This window comes from Salvelinus alpinus, chromosome 6 (assembly GCF_045679555.1).
Source record: "Salvelinus alpinus chromosome 6, SLU_Salpinus.1, whole genome shotgun sequence".
Lineage (NCBI taxonomy): Eukaryota > Metazoa > Chordata > Actinopteri > Salmoniformes > Salmonidae > Salvelinus > Salvelinus alpinus.
The window spans coordinates 74034797-74054268 of NC_092091.1; the positions used below are offsets into that span (position 1 = coordinate 74034797).

General features: G+C 41.9%; 2 protein-coding genes across 5 annotated transcripts in view; both read right to left on the reverse strand.

Annotated features, from left to right (window-relative positions):
* The window catches only part of LOC139579332 (C-type lectin domain family 4 member M-like), a 403007-nt gene extending 391540 nt beyond the window's left edge, over window positions 1-11467 (reverse strand). The window contains exons 1-3 of the mRNA XM_071407896.1: window positions 11233-11467; window positions 6806-6904; window positions 6140-6709 (exon numbers count right to left, since the gene is read on the reverse strand). Of these exons, the coding sequence (XP_071263997.1) occupies window positions 6140-6709; window positions 6806-6904; window positions 11233-11374 (811 nt within the window). The 5' untranslated portion in view covers window positions 11375-11467. The remainder of the gene's footprint in view (window positions 1-6139; window positions 6710-6805; window positions 6905-11232) is intronic.
* A 6302-nt stretch (window positions 11468-17769) lies between these two features.
* Window positions 17770-19472, reverse strand: part of LOC139579362 (C-type lectin domain family 4 member E-like) — a 295157-nt gene continuing 293454 nt past the window's right edge. For 2 of the 4 annotated variants that reach the window (XM_071407941.1, XM_071407939.1), the window contains exons 4-5: window positions 18599-18699; window positions 17770-18043 (exon numbers count right to left, since the gene is read on the reverse strand). In XM_071407941.1, coding sequence (XP_071264042.1) covers window positions 17872-18043; window positions 18599-18699 — 273 coding nt within the window. In that variant the 3' untranslated portion in view covers window positions 17770-17871. Of the gene's footprint in view, window positions 18044-18598; window positions 18700-18775; window positions 18922-19040; window positions 19338-19472 lie in introns of all 4 variants that reach the window. The other 2 variants (XM_071407942.1, XM_071407944.1) reach the window with 2 other exon arrangements.

Genomic DNA, 19472 nt, shown 5'->3' on the forward strand with positions numbered 1-19472 from the left:
TAAGGGAAACTTACCCCCAGAGTTTGACTGGCCACCAAATACCATGTACTGTACAGTGCATTCAGAAAGTATTCAGACCCTTCACTTTTTTCACATTTAGTTACGTTACAGCTTTATTCTAAAATTGATTACATTGTTTTTTTCCCTCATCAATCTACACACAACACCCCATAATGACAAAACAAAACAGGTTTTTAGAAATGTTTGCAGGACATATAGAAAAACCTATTGTTGACTTTCAAATGAATCATTAGACATAGTTTTACACAAAAGTAACACTAAGACATGGCTTTGAAATAAAGTTGAGGCCAAAGAGTAACAAGTATGCTGTCCAACAAGAGAGAGAAGAGGAAACAGTGGCTGTCAGAGTGAGATGGGAGGGAGAACAGTAGCAGGGTTAGTAGTTTCCTGTGTCTGTGAGGTCAGAGTGAGATGGGAGGGAGAACAGTAGCAGGGTTAGTAGTTTCCTGTGTCTGTGAGGTCAGAGTGAGATGGGAGGGAGAACAGTAGCAGGGTTAGTAGTTTCCTGTGTCTGTGAGGTCAGAGTGAGATGGGAGGGAGAGCAGTAGCAGGGTTAGTAGCTTCCTGTATCTGTGAGGTCAGAACTCAATCTATCAACTACAATGAGGAGAGAGCTGTCTCGTTCCAGGCCGAATATATTGCAGTTGAGTAGCACACATCAACAAATGGGCATACGATTACTATACAACATGATATGATTAACTGATGTGTTAAACACCATTCCAGGCATTGTGAAATCTGGCAGGAGACTTCAATGTAGTCAATCTGGAACGTGGACAATGTCACTAGTGGGGCTGGAGGAGAGAGGGGGCGGGACTTGCTAATGAAGGAAGCTTTCAGCAGCCATCATGTTGACAAGCAGAGGCAACAGAGGTCATAGGGTGGCAATGAACTGTCATAAAATCTACTGTCTATCCACAGGTTAACTGTCATAACATCTACTGTCTACCCACAGGTTAACTGTCATATCATTTACTGTCTATCCACAGGTTAACTGTCATAACATCTAATGTCTATCCACAGGTTAACTGTCATAACATCTACTGTCTGTCCACAGGTTAACTGTCATAACATCTACTGTCTATCCACAGGTTAACTGTCATAACATCTACTGTCTATCCACAGGTTAACTGTCATAACATCTACTGTCTGTCCACAGGTTAACTGTCATAACATCTACTGTCTATCCACAGGTTAACTGTCATAACATCTACTGTCTATCCACAGGTTAACTGTCATAACATCTACTGTCTATCCACAGGTTAACTGTCATTACATCTACTGTCTATCCACAGGTTAACTGTCATAACATCTACTGTCTGTCCACAGGTTAACTGTCATAACATCTACTGTCTGTCCACAGGTTAACTGTCATAACATCTACTGTCTGTCCACAGGTTAACTGTCATAACATCTACTACAGGTTAACTGTCATAACATCTACTGTCTGTCCACAGGTTAACTGTCATAACGTCTACTGTCTGTCCACAGGTTAACTGTCATAACATCTACTGTCTATCCACAGGTTAACTGTCATTACATCTACTGTCTATCCACAGGTTAACTGTCATAACATCTACTGTCTGTCCACAGGTTAACTGTCATAACATCTACTGTCTGTCCACAGGTTAACTGTCATAACATCTACTGTCTGTCCACAGGTTAACTGTCATAACATCTACTACACAGGTTAACTGTCATAACATCTACTGTCTGTCCACAGGTTAGCTGTCATAACGTCTACTGTCTGTCCACAGGTTAACTGTCATAACATCTACTGTCTATCCACAGGTTAATTTGACACTAACTGTTGTTTTGATACCACTATAAAACACAATATCTCTAAGAGATGGAAATGATCATGAAAATCTATTACAGTAACAGGGGCGGAGTCAGAGGGGTGTCTGGGGTATCTGCTCCTAATACTGGACCAGGAGACCAGCAAACAGGTAACACACACACAAAAAAAACGTAAAAGTCTCTTGTATGTGTCCACAAAATGTTATTCGCTACAGGCAGTTTGATGCTGATTGACATCTAATTTCACCTCTTGTCAAATCGAGGAAGAGGAAGAGAGAATATTAATGTGGGTTGCGAGATACATCAGAATAAGAAGAACATACAGAAGAAGAAGAGAGAATATTTACACAGCTTCATGAGCTCTTTTCGGGATTGGCGAAAGCAGTTTTAAGGTTTAGCATCAGGTTTAGGTTTCCTGAACAGCTTTTATGAAAGTTGAGTCGCTGTGTAAGTTAACGTAAGACCTTTGGCTCCATAAAGGACAGTTAACCTCTAACGAGTCACATACCCGGATCCGGGATCCCCCCATCAAAAAAGCTGACTAGCATAGCATAGCCTAAAGCGACAGGGATATCATATAATAAAATGTTCATGAAATCACAAGTCCAAGACACCAAATGAAAGATACAGATCTTGTGAATCCAGCCATCGTTTCTGATTTTTAAAATGTTTTACAGGGAAGACACAATATGTATTTCTATTAGCTAACCACGATAGCAAAAGACACAAGTTTTTTTTCCCACCATTTTTTTCCTGCATAGGTAGCTATCACAAATTTGACCAAATAAAGATATAAATAGTCACTAACCAAGAAACAACTTCATCAGATGACAGTCCTATAACAGATTTATTGTATAGCATATGTTTTGTTAGAAAAATTTGCATATTTCAGGTATAAATCATAGTTTTACATTGCAGCCACCATCACAACTCTCACCAAAGCAGCTAGAATAACTACAGAAACCAACATGAAATACCCAAATACTCATCATAAAACATTTATGAAAAATACACAGCGTACAGCAAATTAAAGACAAACATCTTGTGAATCCAGCCAATATTTCAGATTTTTTAAGCGTTTTACAGCGAAAACACAATATAGCATTATATTAGCTTACTACAATAGCCTACCACACTGCCCCATTCATTCAACATAACGTTAGCGATAGCAAATAAACCAGCAAAAGATATTAATTTTTTCACTAACCTTCTCAAACTTCTTCAGATGACAGTCCTATAACATCATATTACACAATACATATAGAGTTTGTTCGAAAATGTGCATATTTAGCGGCACAAATCGTGGTTATACAATGTGAATACGTAGCCAAACTTCAAACAAAATGTCGGGAGAAATCTTGGGAGAGGCACCTAATCTAATCAATAACTAATCATAAACTTGACAAAAAAATACAGGTTGGACAGCAAATTAAAGATACATTAGTTCTTAATGCAACCGCTGTGTTAGATTTTTAAAATGAACGTTACTACGACATACAGCGTGCGTTACAGCGAGACCGTGCCGAAATTAATGGCGGATTTATTGTTTAACATTTTTCAACAGAAATACGAATTAACAGCATAAATAGTTCTTACTATTTGTTGAGCTTCCATCAGAATCTTGGGCAAGTTGTCCTTTGTCCATAATAATCGTTGCTCGGCTGTAGAATGTCGTCTTCAACCGTGTAATTAGCAGCAAACATTAGCTATGTGGCCCAGACATGCCCAACTCTTCAAAACGCAGGACAAAGAAAATTCCGAAAATCGCAATATACTGATATAAACTGATATAACTCGGTTTAAAATAACTATGTTATGATGTTTCTAACACCTATATCGAATAAAATCAGTGCCGGATATATCTAACGCCGATAACGTCTGTTTTTCAGAATGCCATCCTGAGGTCTGCTTTGCGTCGTGACGAACGTTGAAAAGTGTGCACCGCTCGTTCCAAGACCATTTATACGGCCTCAGATCTACCTAGCAACACCATTCAAATCCTCACTGCTTACTGACATCTAGGGGAAATCGTATGCAGTGCATGTCGACCAATAGAATAATTGCAAATTAATTAACTGACCCTGGAACAGAGTGCCTGATTTCAGATTTCTCACTTCCTGACAGGAAGTTTGCTCCAACTTGAGTTCTGTTATACTCACAGATATAATTCAAACGGTTTTAGAAACTCGAGTGTTTTCTATCCAATAGTAATAATAATATGCATATTGTACGAGCAAGAATTGAGTATGAGGCAGTTTAATTTGGGAACGTTTTTTTACAAAGTGAAAACAGCGCCCCCATATTGACAAGAAGTTTTAAGTAACATCCTTTGAGATCCTTTTATATCTCTATTACACTCATTGATTAGTGATACAGTCAACTCCTATACAGTGTATGTAATGGTGGTTTGGTACTGTTGAGAATGTTATCACCAGGCCTAAACTGGAGCATGTAAATATCTGAAGAATACATTTGATTTGAACATTATTTGTATGCACAAAGTCAAATGTACTAACTTCATGTTGCCTCTGATGATATGTCAAACATAACTACTGGTACACAGGAAGCTACAAACAGGAAATAAGTAGGACTTTTATTAATATGATACTACAAACAAATACAACAATAGGTGCATTTGAATGCATCTGTGTACCTCCATGCATGTGTGCGTGTGTGTGTGTGTGTGTGTGTGTGTGTGTGTGTGTGTGTGTGTGTGTGTGTGTGTGTGAAAATGTGTGTAAGTGTGATAGAGGGAGAGTCTGTGTGTGTGTGTGTGTGTGTGTGTGTGTGTGTGTGTGTGTGTGTGTGTGTGTGTGTGTGTGTGTGTGTGTGTGTGTGTGTGTGTGTGTGTGTGTGTGTGTGTGTGTGTGTGTGTGTGTGTGTGTGTGTGTGTGTGTGTGTGTGAGCGTGCGTGCGTGCGTGCGTGCGTGCGTGCGTGCGTGCGTGCGTGTGCGTGTGCGAGAGAACGAGAGAGAGAGAGAGAATGAAGAACAAAGTTGTGTAAAATATAAACTGCTCTATGTGTTACAGTATGTTGTCATGGTGATGTTAAAACACTTTCTCACAAATCCAGTTGAGTTTCCTGTCACATGACATGTCATTCCATGCCTTAAGTGAAATCCAATCTTTATGTATCTCAACACAGTCCTCCTCCCCACTAGGATCTCCACTATCAGGCTGATTGTCATTCCAGTACCTACAGGGTTAACAACAGTCAGATATCATGGTTAATACCAGTACCTACAGGGTTAATAACAGTCAGATATCATGGTTAATACCAGTACCTACAGGGTTAAAAGCAGTCAGATATCATGGTTAATACCAGTACCTACAGGGTTAACAACAGTCAGATATCATGGTTAATACCAGTACCTACAGGGTTAAAAACAGTCAGATATCATGGTTAATACCAGTACCTACAGGTTAACAACAGTCAGATATCATGGTTAATACCAGTACCTACAGGGTTAAAAACAGTCAGATATCATGGCTAATACCAGTACCTACAGGGTTAACAACAGTCAGATATCATGGTTAATACCAGTACCTACAGGGTTAACAACAGTCAGATATCATGGCTAATACCAGCACCTACAGGGTTAAAAACAGTCAGATATCATGGTTAATACCAGTACCTACAGGATTAACAACAATAAGACATCACAGTTACAACATCATAATACTAAATAATATGTAGACATTTTTCATCTTATAGTTAATTGTCTTGACTGGTATCATCAATGACAGTAACCTGTATAGAAAAAGGTTGAAAGGAGCCTTATTGACAGATTAGTTATCATCTCTCACCTTGTGGTCAGTGGGGTGCCGTCCACCCATTTCCAGGTCCCCTCCTTAACAGAGTCAGTCAGACCAATCCAGACTCTCTTCTTGAGGTTGAAGAGAAATGTCTGTTGTTGAGAAAGATAAATTAACAGAAATGTATGTTTGATCATATCTACCCCCTGCACACCCACCACCTCTCCCTCTCCCTCTCCCTCTCCCTCTCCCTCTCCCTCTCCCTCTCCCTCTCCCTTTCCCTCTCCCTCTCCCTCTCACCTGTTCCTTATCACTGTTTATGATCACCAGGTCTGCTCCTCTCTTCAGACAGTCCTGTCTGCTCTCCTTCCAGGTTTTAGACTCAGTAGACAGGAAGTACCAACTAGATTCAAACTTCTGCCAGCCTTCAGGACAGGTTTGAAAATATTGATGAAAATACGAATTTCCTTCAATTTATCACACTGGACACTTAATGAAAGAACACAGACTGATGATTAGTTGTGTGGTATTAATGATAATTTATTGCTGTAGGTTTACTCACTGAGATTGGTAAGCCTCCAGTTAAGAAAATCTCTCTCAGTCTGTAGCTGGTCTCTCTCTTTAGTCATGGTGTTGTAACTGGTCTGTAGCCGGTCTCTCTCTTTAGTCAGGGTGTTGTAACTGGTCTGTAGCTGGTCTCTCTCTTTAGTCATGGTGTTGTAACTGGTCTGTAGCTGGTCTCTCTCTTCAGTCAGGTTGTTGTAACTCGTCTGTAGGTTGGCTCTCTCTTTAGTCATGGTGTTGTAACTGGTCTGTAGCTGGTCTCTCTCTTTAGTCATGGTTTTGTAACTGGTCTGTAGCTGGTCTCTCTCTTCAGTCAGGATGTTGTAACTGGTTGGTAGGTTGGCTCTCTCTTTAGTCATGGTGTTGTAACTGGTCTGTCTCTGGTATCTCTCTTTAGTCAGGGTGTTGTAACTGGTCTGTAGCTGGTCTCTCTCTTTAGTTAGGGTGTTGTAACTGGTCTGCATCTGGTATCTCTCTTTAGTCAGGTTGTTGTAGCTGGTCTGTAGCTGTTCTATCTCTGCAGATGAGTTGGTTTTATAGGCTATGAAGCTCTTAGAGACCCCATCATCTGTTATAACAACAACAAAGTGTATAATAAAATAGATAATCTGGTGAATTGTAGGTGAATGCTGGTGAATTGTAGGAATTGTAATTTAAGACTTACAGTAGACAGACAGGCCTATGATCCCAGCCAGTAGAACACACAGCAACCCCAGACACACTGCAGCAACTCTGGAGGATCTCTTCCCTGAGCTATCAGGTTCTGTGGACACAGGTACTGTACATAGCATCAATGAGACACAATAACACTTTTAAAGTGATGTTTTCTCACCCCATCTCTCTTCCTGTTGAGGGGGACTTGTGGTTGTTAAAGATACAGCTTCACACATTAACAGGAAATATAGTGACCAGTTAGTTATCTCCTAGCCTTGCTAACGTTAGCCAGCTAGCTAATGTTAGTAGAATTCATATGTTTAGGACATTCGTAACATATACAAATTGTAATTCGTAACATGTCATACAAAATGTAATTTGTAACATCATAGAAATTGTAATTTGTAACATACCAAATGGATCATGGACATCCACAACTTGATACATATCATATGATACCTATCATATTACACTAAATGGAGTGACTCGGATTTACGTACAGAATAATAAGAAATGCAATGAGACCAGGTTGGAAATACACATTGGCGATTTGCATTGGACTTTATGAACATTAAAATGAATGTTTCTGCAGTTAGTATACATCCTAAAATACAGAGCCTCGAACATTTCAGAACATTTAACCTCTAGTCTTAAAGGAACAACGTTTGTTACAGTTTATTTTACTCAGTTGAATTTTGAAGCCTTGGAGCATGGGGCATCGACCAACCTCATCACATTAACATGAGGTACAATTGTTTATGCGGCAAGTGGAAGGATAATAACCATTAGTTTAAACTTCCACGTGTGTGTCTCTATGACTACGGTGTATTTACCAGTGTTCTGAGATTCAGGTTGTTTATCTATGGTCCTGTTCACAGTATCCTGTCCACAGCTCTTCCTGTCTACATTAGCATAGATCTCCTCAGACTGCTCCATATAAAGGCTAATTCTAATTACTACCTTAAAATATACTTTGGTACTTTGTTTCTACACACAGTACAACAGACAGTATATTATGTTTTATATCCTGTTAAACAGCTGCTTTAGTTTATCAGTCTGTTGTGTCTGAGAACGTACAGTGTTACAGGTGTAGGGAGGACTTCACACCTTAACCGGTGGTTTGAGCAGACAGCAACCTCCAGGAAGAGACACAACAGCAGATAGACACCATGATGAGTGTGTGGGTATGTAGCAGACAGCAACCTCCAGGAAGAGACACATAGCAGATAGACACCATGATGAGTGTGTGGATATGTAGTAGACAGCAACCTCCAGGAAGAGACACAACAGCAGATAGACACCATGATGAGTGTGTGGGTATGTAGCAGACAGCAACCTCCAGGAAGAGACACAACAGCAGATAGACACCATGATGAGTGTGTGGATATGTAGCAGACAGCAACCTCCAGGAAGAGACACAACAGCAGATAGACACCATGATGAGTGTGTGGGTATGTAGCAGACAGCAACCTCCAGGAAGAGACACAACAGCAGATAGACACCATGATGAGTGTGTGGGTATGTAGCAGACAGGTCCACTGGTGTATGGTGCATTGTGTTGCCGTTGGTAACCTACACGTTGTCCCTTGTACAGTGAAGGTTGTGAGTCATTCTCATCTTCTATTAGCATTGTTTTTTTTGTATGTATGTGTGTGTGTGTGTGTGTGTGTGTGTGTGTGTGTGTGTGTGTGTGTGTGTGTGTGTGTGTGTGTGTGTGTGTGTGTGTGTGTGTGTGTGTGTGTGTGTGTGTGTGTGTTTCCTCTCAGTAATGTTCTGCCCTCTGCGTGTGTCCAGGTCACACTGTTTTAAGTATCCAATCACATTCAATCAGGAAGCTGGTAGACCTTGTTAAAGAACTTTGTTCCTTCATTTATTAATCTGTGCTTTGTTATTCTTATTATTAAAGTGATAAGCATAGGCTAATAATTGGTCCCACTTTTTTGCAAAATCACATGACATGTTTCTAATAAAAATAATGAAGAATCATTTTCCAGAGTACAGTATGACTACATACTCTCCTCTAAATCTAAACACAACAATTATTTGTCTTATCTCTTAATTTTCATCTTCCTCCTCTATGTCTCTCTCTGACATTAAGGCTCTATCTCAATTAGTCTCTCCTCTCATCCTATCTCCTCACCTCCTCATATCTACTCCTTTCTCCTCTCCTCCCATCTCCTCTTATCTCCTCTCCTCCGATCTCCTCTCTTCCCATCCTCTTATCTCTTCTCCTCCTATCTCCTCTGCTCTTATCTCCTCTCCTCCATATCACTCTATCCAACAATCAACATAGTATTGACTACCAGCTAGCTAATGTTAGTAGAATTCATATCATTAGGACATTCGTAACATATTGTATGTTTTTGCAAATTTGTAACATATCATACACATTGTAATTTGTAACATATCATACAAAATGGATGATGGTCATCCACACATTGATACATACCATATGAAAGGTAATATATCATATTAAAATGGAGTGTCTCTGATTTACGAACAGAATAATACAAAATGTTTTGAGACTAGGTGTAACGAACGTCTACTTCGTCCTCCTCCTCAGACGAGGAGAGGAGAGAAGGATCAGATGACCAAAATGCAGCGTGGTAATTAGACATATTTATTTCAAAAAAACAGACGAAGACGAAAAACTCTTAAACAAACTACAAAACAACAAACGATGTAGACAGACCTGGACTTAGAACTTACATACAACGAAGAACGCACGAACAGGTACAGACTACAAACAAACGAACGAACGAACGATACAGTCCCGTGTGGTAACAAACATACAAACACCGTAAACAACCACCCACAACAAACAATGTGAAACAACCTACCTTAATATGGTTCTCAATCAGAGGAAACGTAAACCACCTGCCTCTAATTGAGAACCATATCAGGTAACCCATTAACCAACATAGATACACATAACATAGAATGCCCACCCCAACTCACGCCCTGACCGACTAAACACATACAAAACAACAGAAAACAGGTCAGGAACGTGACACTAGGTTGGACTAGGTTGGACTTATCGGCATAGTAATTACTAGACTACCAGAAAAACAATGAGAGAGAGCTTCCAATCATGTTCCTAAAAATATGTTTTGACTCATGGATGTCATTCCATGAGAACTGTAGATGTATTATAGAAGCCAAGTACTATTTGCATTTGAAAATGTAATGGAAAGAGAGACAAAATGTGTTGATAATGGTATGCTCATCTTTGACAGTGTCTTTAAAGCTGTAAAAACATAGGACTATGTCTATAATTGAGGAGGATGTTTGTATTACAGTGTCTGACTGTCTGGATCTCTGTGTTGTTTAGGTACTGGCAGACGGACTGTGTTGAGACAAACTATGGACTAGATGACCCTGTAAAGACATGGAATGATGACAATTGTGGCAAATATCAAAACTGGATATCTCTCGCTCTCTCGCTCTCTCGCTCGCGCTCTCATATACAAAAATAGAACACGTATGCATTCTTGTGTCCGTGCTGTGTGTATGTGTGAGAGATTTTTACAGTGGTTATTGTTAGACCATTATCTGCAGGACAATATAAATCATTCCATGTCTCTACATGGTCACCTTGTCCAGAGTATATCTCAACACAGTCCTACTGCCCAGGGAATGGGACTTGCTATTTGTGATGATGGACAGGACACTATGATACCAGGAAGATATAGATCATAGAGGGGAAGTGGACAACAAAGGCTAGTTGTTAACATATATTAAATATCATATGTAACAGCCCCAAGATAATTCAGGGAGTTTCCAGAACTCCTCCTTCCTTTCACCTTTCTGCTGATCTGGACCCTCTGTTTACTCCCAAATATACATCAACATGTTCAGGAGGTCCAGGACTAAAAACATGGGTCATTATAATGTCCATACAATAGATGTAACACTACAAACTGCTCCAATTGTATATTGCGGTTGGGTTGTCTTAACCAGTGAGGATGAGATGACAACAGAAACCACCGTGGCTCTCCTCTACATTTACCTTTTAGTAATTTTTTTAAATGTTAACTAGGTAAGTAAATTAAGAACAAGTTCTTATTTACAATGACAACCTACCCCGGCCAAACCTCCCCCTAACCCGGACGACGCTGGGCCAATTGTGCGCCGCCCTATGGGACTACTGATCATGGTCGTTTGTTATACAGCCTTGGATTGAACACAGGTCTGTAGTGACGGCTCTTGCACTTCAATGCAGTACTTAAGACCGCTGCGCCGCTCACCCCCCCATTTAGCAGACTATGTTATCCAGAGTGACTTACAAAAGTATGTTTAAGTGCCTTGCTCAAGGGCACATCGACAGATTTTTCACGTAGTCGGCTCAGGAATTCGATCCAGCAACCTTTCGGTTACAAATAAATCTGTTTAATGTGTAGTGTGTGTGTGTGTGTATGTATGTTCATGCAATCTTACCTGAAGCAACAACTCCATCTCTTGAACTGGGCTTGAAGGTTCTTACGTTGGAATATAATTGGCCGTCAATGTCTGTGTTCTTCATTGCATCAGGCTCATCGTCTTCAAATCCATCTGAGTTTTCATAGACTCCCTCTGACATCTTAACACACTTGTGCTCAAATACAGTAACTTCTACTTCTAACCTCAACTCTAATGTTCGTCTGTAGCTGTGTCTTCTCCCTGCACTGTCCTGGGTCTCTGTGACTTTAGGTAGTGAAACTATCTGTCATCCACAGTGGATGATAAATTGTGAAATCAACACAACACTGGCCACCATGTGACTCCCACCAGCCTTAGTTTGATAATATACTACATGATATGACTCCCACCAGCCTTAGTGTGATAATATACTACATGATATGACATTATATCATGCTATGTGATGTATGTGTGAATTCACAGGGTCCCAATGTTGGATCTGCTAAAATAAATTGGGATATTTTTAATTTACATGTACACTACATATATTCTGACTGACTTTATACTAGCCTTCAATGGAGAGCACATTATGGCTCTCACTCTGTGACTGGAAGTGTAGGGAGAAGTTGATCTTGGGTCAGTTTTGCATTTCCACCACAAATGGTTAAGGTTAAGATTGGGGGAAAGAAACCTGTTCCTAGATCTGTACCTAGGGGAAACCTCCCCCCGTGTTGTGACCGGCCACCAATGGCCATATAGGGTTCTTTGTTCTATCTATGCTGACTGTGAATAGTTACTCAGAATGAAAAAGCAGAAGTTCTGACAATATCTCCATAGTTTCAGTTTTAAGGGAATCGAAAGAATAAAAACCCTTCACATGTTTTATGCCAAAACATTCATATTTCCACCCTGTCTTTCAGTACAACATAACATATACATACTGGTTACATCTAATGACACAACTCTCTCTGCACTGATTCCACTGTTCCACATGACATCTACCTACATGAACTATTATACAACTCTACAGCTCTACTCTATTCCACAGGAGGAGAGAAAGCATCACACAGATCCTGAGATACAGGTACAGAATCAAAGGTGGCCCTCAGGTGGATGTAGTACTAACTACAGGTACAGCTGTAGTGTTGGTGACAGAGACCTGGGTGGATGTAGTACTAACTACAGGTACAGCTGTAGTGTTGGTGATAGAGACCTGGGTGGATGTAGTACTAACTACAGGTACAGCTGTAGTGTTGGTGACAGATACCTGGGTGGATGTAGTACTAACTACAGGTACAGCTGTAGTGTTGGTGACAGAGACCTGGGTGGATGTAGTACTAACTACAGGTACAGCTGTAGTGTTGGTGATAGAGACCTGGGTGGATGTAGTACTAACTACAGGTACAGCTGTAGTGTTGGTGACAGAGACCTGGGTGGATGTAGTACTAACTACAGGTACAGCTGTAGTGTTGGTGACAGAGACCTGGGTGGATGTAGTACTAACTACAGGTACAGCTGTAGTGTTGGTGACAGAGACCTGGGTGGATGTAATACTAACTACAGGTACAGCTGTAGTGTTGGTGACAGAGACCTGGGTGGATGTAATACTAACAACAGGTACAGCTGTAGTGTTGGTGACAGAGACCTGGGTGGATGTAGTACTAACTACAGGTACAGCTGTTGTGTTGGTGACAGAGACCTGGGTGGATGTAGTACTAACTACAGGTACAGCTGTAGTGTTGGTGACAGAGACCTGGGTGGATGTAGTAGTTTCCCAAGATGCTTTTGGGAAACGGGGCCCTGGGTTGTAGAGCTCACAACTACCCCAACAGAGTCCTTCACTGAGCCCAGACACACACTCATGTTGCCTGCCCTGTCCTCTACCACCAGTTCTAACTACTTTGAACAGCAGGTGGCACTGCAGTCCACAGGGTCATTTTTTTTGGCTCTGGGGCCCACCGCCATAGAACTGTTGAGGGTCCCTTTGCCCGGGCATAGGGTGATGCAGATGATGCCTGTCTCGTTGACACCGTCGGTGAGGTTGGCAGAGCGCTGCCAGTTTGAGGAGCTGCATGCTGCCGGGCAGTCAGAGGAGACCACTGAGGTATAATAACAACAGTTTTAGTAGCTGCATGCTGCCGGACAGTCAGAGGAAACCACTGAGGTGTAATAACAACAGTTTGAGGAGCTGCATGCTAACAGGCAGTCAGAGGAGACCACTGAGGTAAAATAACAACAGTTTGAGGAGCTGCATGCTAACGGGTAGTCAGAGGAGACCACTGAGGTACAATAACAACAGTTTGAGGAGCTGCATGCTAACGGGCAGTCAGAGGAGACCACTGAGGTACAATAACAACAGTTTGAGGAGCTGCATGCTAACGGACAGTCAGAGGAGACCACTGAGGTATAATAACAACAGTTTGAGGAGCTGCATGCTAACGGACAGTCAGAGGAGACCACTGAGGTATAATATCAAATCAAATCAAGTTTATTTTATATAGCCCTTCGTACATCAGCTAATATCTCGAAGTGCTGTACAGACACCCAGCCTAAAACCCCAAACAGCAAGCAATGCAGGTGTAGAAGCACGGTGGCTAGGAAAAACTCCCTAGAAAGGCCAAAACCTAGGAAGAAACCTAGAGAGAAACCAGGCTATGAGGGGTGGCCAGTCCTCTTCTGGCTGTGCTGGGTGGAGATTATAACAGAACTATGCCAAGATGTTCAAAATGTTCATAAGTGACAAGCATGGTCAAATAATAATCATGAATAATTTTCAGTTGGCTTTTCATAGCCGATCATCAAGAGTTGAAAATAGCAGGTCCGGGACAGGTAGCGGTTCCATAACCGCAGGCAGAACAGCTGAAACTGGAATAGCAGCAAGGCCAGGTGGACTGGGGACAGCAAGGAGCCATCACGCCCGGCAGCCCCGACGCACGGTCCCAGGGCTCAGGTCCTCCGAGAGAGAGAAAGAGAGAGAGAAGGAGAGAATTAGAGAGAGCCAAGATTTTCAAAATGTTCTTAAATGACAAGCATGGTCAAATAATAATCAGGAATAAATGTCAGTTGGCTTTTCATAGCCGATCATTAAGAATTGAAAACAGCAGGTCTGGGACAGGTTGGGGTTCCATAACCGCAGGCAGAACAGTTGAAACTGGAATAGCAGCAGGGCCAGGCGGACTGGGGACAGCAAGGAGTCATCATGCCCGGTAGTCCTGACGTATGGTCCTAGGGCTCCGGTCCTCCGAGAGAGAGAAAGAAAGAGAGAAGGAGAGAATTAGAGAGAGCCAAGATTTTCAAAATGTTCATAAATGACAAGCATGGTCAAATAATAATCAGGAATAAAAGTCAGTTGGCTTTTCATAGCCGATCATTAAGAGTTGAACAGGTAGGGGTTCCATAACAGCAGGCAGAACAGTTGAAACTGGAACAGCAGCAAGGCCAGGTGGACTGGGGACAGCAAGGAGTCATCATGCCCGGTTTGCCGTGACGTATGGTCCTAGGGCTCAGGTTCTCCGAGAGAGAGAAAGAAAGAGAGAACGAGAGAATTAGAGAGAGCATACTTAAATTCACACAGGACACTGGATAAGATAGGAGAAGTACTCCAGGTATAAACAACTGACCCTAGCCCCCCGACACATAAACTACTGCAGCATAAATACTGGAGGCTGAGACAGGAGGGGTCAGGAGACACTGTGGCCCCATCCGATGATACCCCCGGACAGGGCCAAACAGGAAGGATATAACCCCACCCACTCTGCCAAAGCACAGCCCCCACACCACGAGAGGGATATCTTCAACCACCAACTTACAATCCTGAGACAAGGCCGAGTATAGCCCTCAAAGATCTCCACCACAGCACAAACCAAGGGGGGGCGCCAACCCAGACAGGAAGATCACGTCAGTAACTCAACCCACTCAAGTGACGCACCCCTCCTAGGGACGGCATGAAAGAGCACCAGTAAGCCAGTGACTCAGCCCCTGTAATAGGGTTAGGGGCAGAGAATCCCTGTGGAGAGAGGGGAACCGGCCAGGCAGAGACAGCAAGGGCGGTTCGTTGCTCCAGAGCCTTTCCGTTCACCTTCACACTCCTGGGCCAGACTACACTCAATCATATGACCTACTGAAGAGATAAGTCTTCAGTAAAGACTTAAAGGTTGAGACCGAGTCTGCGTAATAACAACAGTTTGAGGAGCTGCATGCTAACGGGCAGTCAGAGGAGACCACTGAGGTATAATAACAACAGTTTTAGTAGCTGCATGCTAACGGGCAGTCAGAGGAGACCACTGAGGTACAATAACAACAGTTTGAGGAGCTGCATGCTAACGGACAGTCAGAGGACACCACTGAGGTACAATAACAACAGTTTCAGGAGCTGCATGCTAACGGACAGTCAGAGGAGACCACTGAGGTATAATAACAACAGTTTGAGGAGCTGCATGCTAACGGACAGTCAGAGGAGACCACTGAGGTATAATAACAACAGTTTGAGGAGCTACATGCTAACAGACAGTCAGAGGAGACCACTGAGGTATAATAACAACAGTTTTAGTAGCTGCATGCTAACGGACAGTCAGAGGAGACCACTGAGGTATAATAACAACAGTTTGAGGAGCTGCATGCTAACAGACAGTCAGAGGAGACCACTGAGGTATAATAACAACAGTTTGAGGAGCTGCATGCTGCCGGGCAGTCAGAGGAGACCACTGAGGTATAATAACAACAGTTTTAGTAGCTGCATGCTAACGGGCAGTCAGAGGAGACCACTGAGGTATAATAACAACAGTTTGAGGAGCTGCATGCTAACGGACAGTCAGAGGAGACCACTGAGGTATAATAACAACAGTTTGAGGAGCTGCATGTTAACGGGCAGTCAGAGGAGACCACTGAGGTATAATAACAACAGTTTGAGGAGCTGCATGCTGCCGGGCAGTCAGAGGAGACCACTGAGGTGTAATAACAACAGTTTGAGGAGCTGCATGCTAACGGGCAGTCAGAGGAGACCACTGAGGTATAATAACAACAGTTTGAGGAGCTGCATGCTAACGGACAGTCAGAGGAGACCACTGAGGTATAATAACAACAGTTTGAGGAGCTGCATGCTAACGGGCAGTCAGAGGAGACCACTGAGGTATAATAACAACAGTTTGAGGAGCTGCATGCTAACGGGCAGTCAGAGGAGACCACTGAGGTATAATAACAACAGTTTGAGGAGCTGCATGCTAACGGGCAGTCAGAGGAGACCACTGAGGTATAATAACAACAGTTTGAGGAGCTGCATGCTAACGGACAGTCAGAGGAGACCACTAAGGTATAATAAGAACCCGTTGTTATCAAGGTAATCACATGTATATCTGGGTTGCATCCGGTTTACTCAGCCCAACATCACATGCACAGTAGCACTCAGTGCACCCTGGGAGCAGCGCGAGCAGTGATGTCGTCATTACGTCATCAGAAACATGGCAGACATTAGATGAATATACATTTTTGTAAATATTTTTTATCGGCCTCAGTGATAATTATCTGAATAATTCAATGGATATATTGTGCACAAAGGTGATGACTAAAGTGTCTTATTACACATTTTCAAGTCTGACTGCCTAGCGTCTGTTAAACTGCAGTACCGAAACAAAACTGTTGGAGCAATCGAAACAGTGCTTCTAGACCAGTAACCCTTTTCCTCTTGGAGGAGATGCCTGGTAGCCCTCACTGGGGAGTGGTAAATATCATATGTAACAGCCCCAAGATAATTCAGGGAGTTTCCAGAACTCCCCCTTCCTTTCTGCTGATTTGGACCCTCTGTTTACTCCCAAATATACATCAACATGTTCAGGACTACAAACATGGGTCATTATTTTTTACCTTTATTTAACTAGGCAAGTCAGTTAAGAACAACTTCTTATTTTCAAAGACAGCCTAGGAACAGTGGGTTAACTGCCTGTTTAGGGGCAGAACAACAGATTTGTACCTTGTCAGCTCAGGGATTTGAACTTGCAACCTTTCAGTTACTAGCCCAACACTCTAACCACTAGGCTACCCTATAATATCCATACAATTGCTTTGACAGTACAAACTGCTCAAGTGGATTTTGAGGGTGAGTAGTCTTAACCAGTGAGGATGAGATGGCGACATAATTGGCCACAGCCCACTTCTCTCCTAATGAACCTGATTGGTTGAGTTTGAGTGACTGCTGGTTGAACCACTGAAAATACCCACTTCACTTCCCTCTTTTGTTACCCATATAAGGGAACAGCAGTTAAATGTGAGCATTTGATATTGTGCCTAAATGTAACTTGACAACAAAGACTGACTGTCAAAAATTATTAAGTAACATCCATTGATACCCTTTGATATCTCTACTACACTCATTGATTGGTGATACAGTCAACTCCTATACAGTGTATGTAATGGTGGTTTGGTACTGTTGAGAATGTTATCACCAGGCCTAAATTGGAGCTTGTAAATATCTGTAGCAAGTAAGAAGATTGCATTTTATCTGGAAATGGTGAAATGCACTGCATGCAGAGTGTTGACAAAATCAAATGTACTTGATGTTGACTCATACACAGGAAGTTATGTCAGGAAATAAGTAAGGCTTTTATTAATATGCTAATACAAAGAAATACAACATGTGAGTTGGTTTGAGACACAGAGAGAGAGAACTGTAGGTTGCTGTATGTATTACAGTATGTTGTCATGGTGATGTTGAAATGCTTTCTCACAAATCCAGTTGAGTTTGCTGTCACATGACAAGTCATTCCATGCCTTCAGAGGACTCTGATCTTCGTGTATCTCAGCACAGTCCTCGTTCCCAGTAGGACCTGCATTATCAGGCTGCTTGTCATACCAGTACCTAAAGGGTTAAAAACAGTCAGATAGCATGGTTAATACCAGTACCTACAGGGTTAAAAACACTCAGATATCATGGGTAATACCAGTACCTACAGGGTTAAAAACAGTCAGATATGATGGTTAAGACCAGTACCTACAGGGTTAAAAACAGTCAGATATCATGGTTAATACCAGTACCTACAGGGTTAAAAACAGTCAGATATCATGGTTAATACCAGTACCTACAGGGTTAAAAACAGTCAGATATCATGGTTAATACCAGTACCTACAGGGTTAAAAACAGTCAGATATCATGGGTAATACCAGTACCTACAGGGTTAAAAACAGTCAGATATCATGGTTAATACCAGTACCTACAGGGTTAACAACAGTCAGATATCATGGTTAATATCAGTACCTACAAGGTTAACAACAGTCAGACATAATTTAGAACATCACAATCCTAAATAATATACAGACATGTTTCATAGTTAACTGTGTTGCCTGCCATCAATGACAATTACCTCTATAGAAAAAGGTTGATTGTTTTATTGACAGATTAGTTATCATCTCTCACCCTGTGGTCAGTGGGGTGCCGTCCACCCATTTCCAGGTCCCCTCCTTAACAGAGTCAGTCAGACCAATCCAGACTCTCTTCTTGAGGTTGAAGAGAAACTCCTGTTGTTGAGAAAGATAAATATATAATAATGTTTGATCATTTCTACCCATCTCTCTCTCTATCTCTCTCTCTCACCTGTTCCTCTCTGCTGTTTATGATCACCAGGTCTGCTCCTCTCTCCAGACAGTCCTGTCTGCTCTTCTCCCAGGTTTTCTCAGTCGTCTCAGAGAGGAAGTACCAACTGGATTCAAATTTCTGCCAGCCTTCAGGACAGGTTTGTTCTACAAGAATATAACATGAATTTCCTTCAACTTATCACCCTGGATACTTAATGAAAGAATACAGACACACTATACAGTTTGTTGGATGAATGATAATTTGTTACTGTAGGTTTACTCACTGCAATTGGTAAGCCTCCCGCTAAGAAAATCTCTCTCAGTCTGTAGTTGGTCTCTTTCTTTAGTCAGGTTGTTGTTACTGGTCTGTAGCTGGTCTCTCTCTTTAGTCATGGTGATGTAAATTGTCTGTAGCTGGTCTCTCTCTTTAGTCAGGTTGTTGTAACTGGTCTGTAACTGGTCTCTCTCTGTAGTCAGGTTGTTGTTACTGGTCTGTAGCTGGTCTCTCTCTTTAGTCAGGTTGTTGTAACTGTTCTGTAGCTGGTCTCTCTCTGCAGATGATTTCTTTGAGACGTTGCTGTCTGCAACAACAATAAAGACGAAGTTGCTTACTAAAATAGATCATATCAGAACTATTACATCTGAATTATAAGAACTATTTAAACAGTGAACAAAAATATAAATGCAACATGTGTTGGTCCCATGTTTCATGAGAT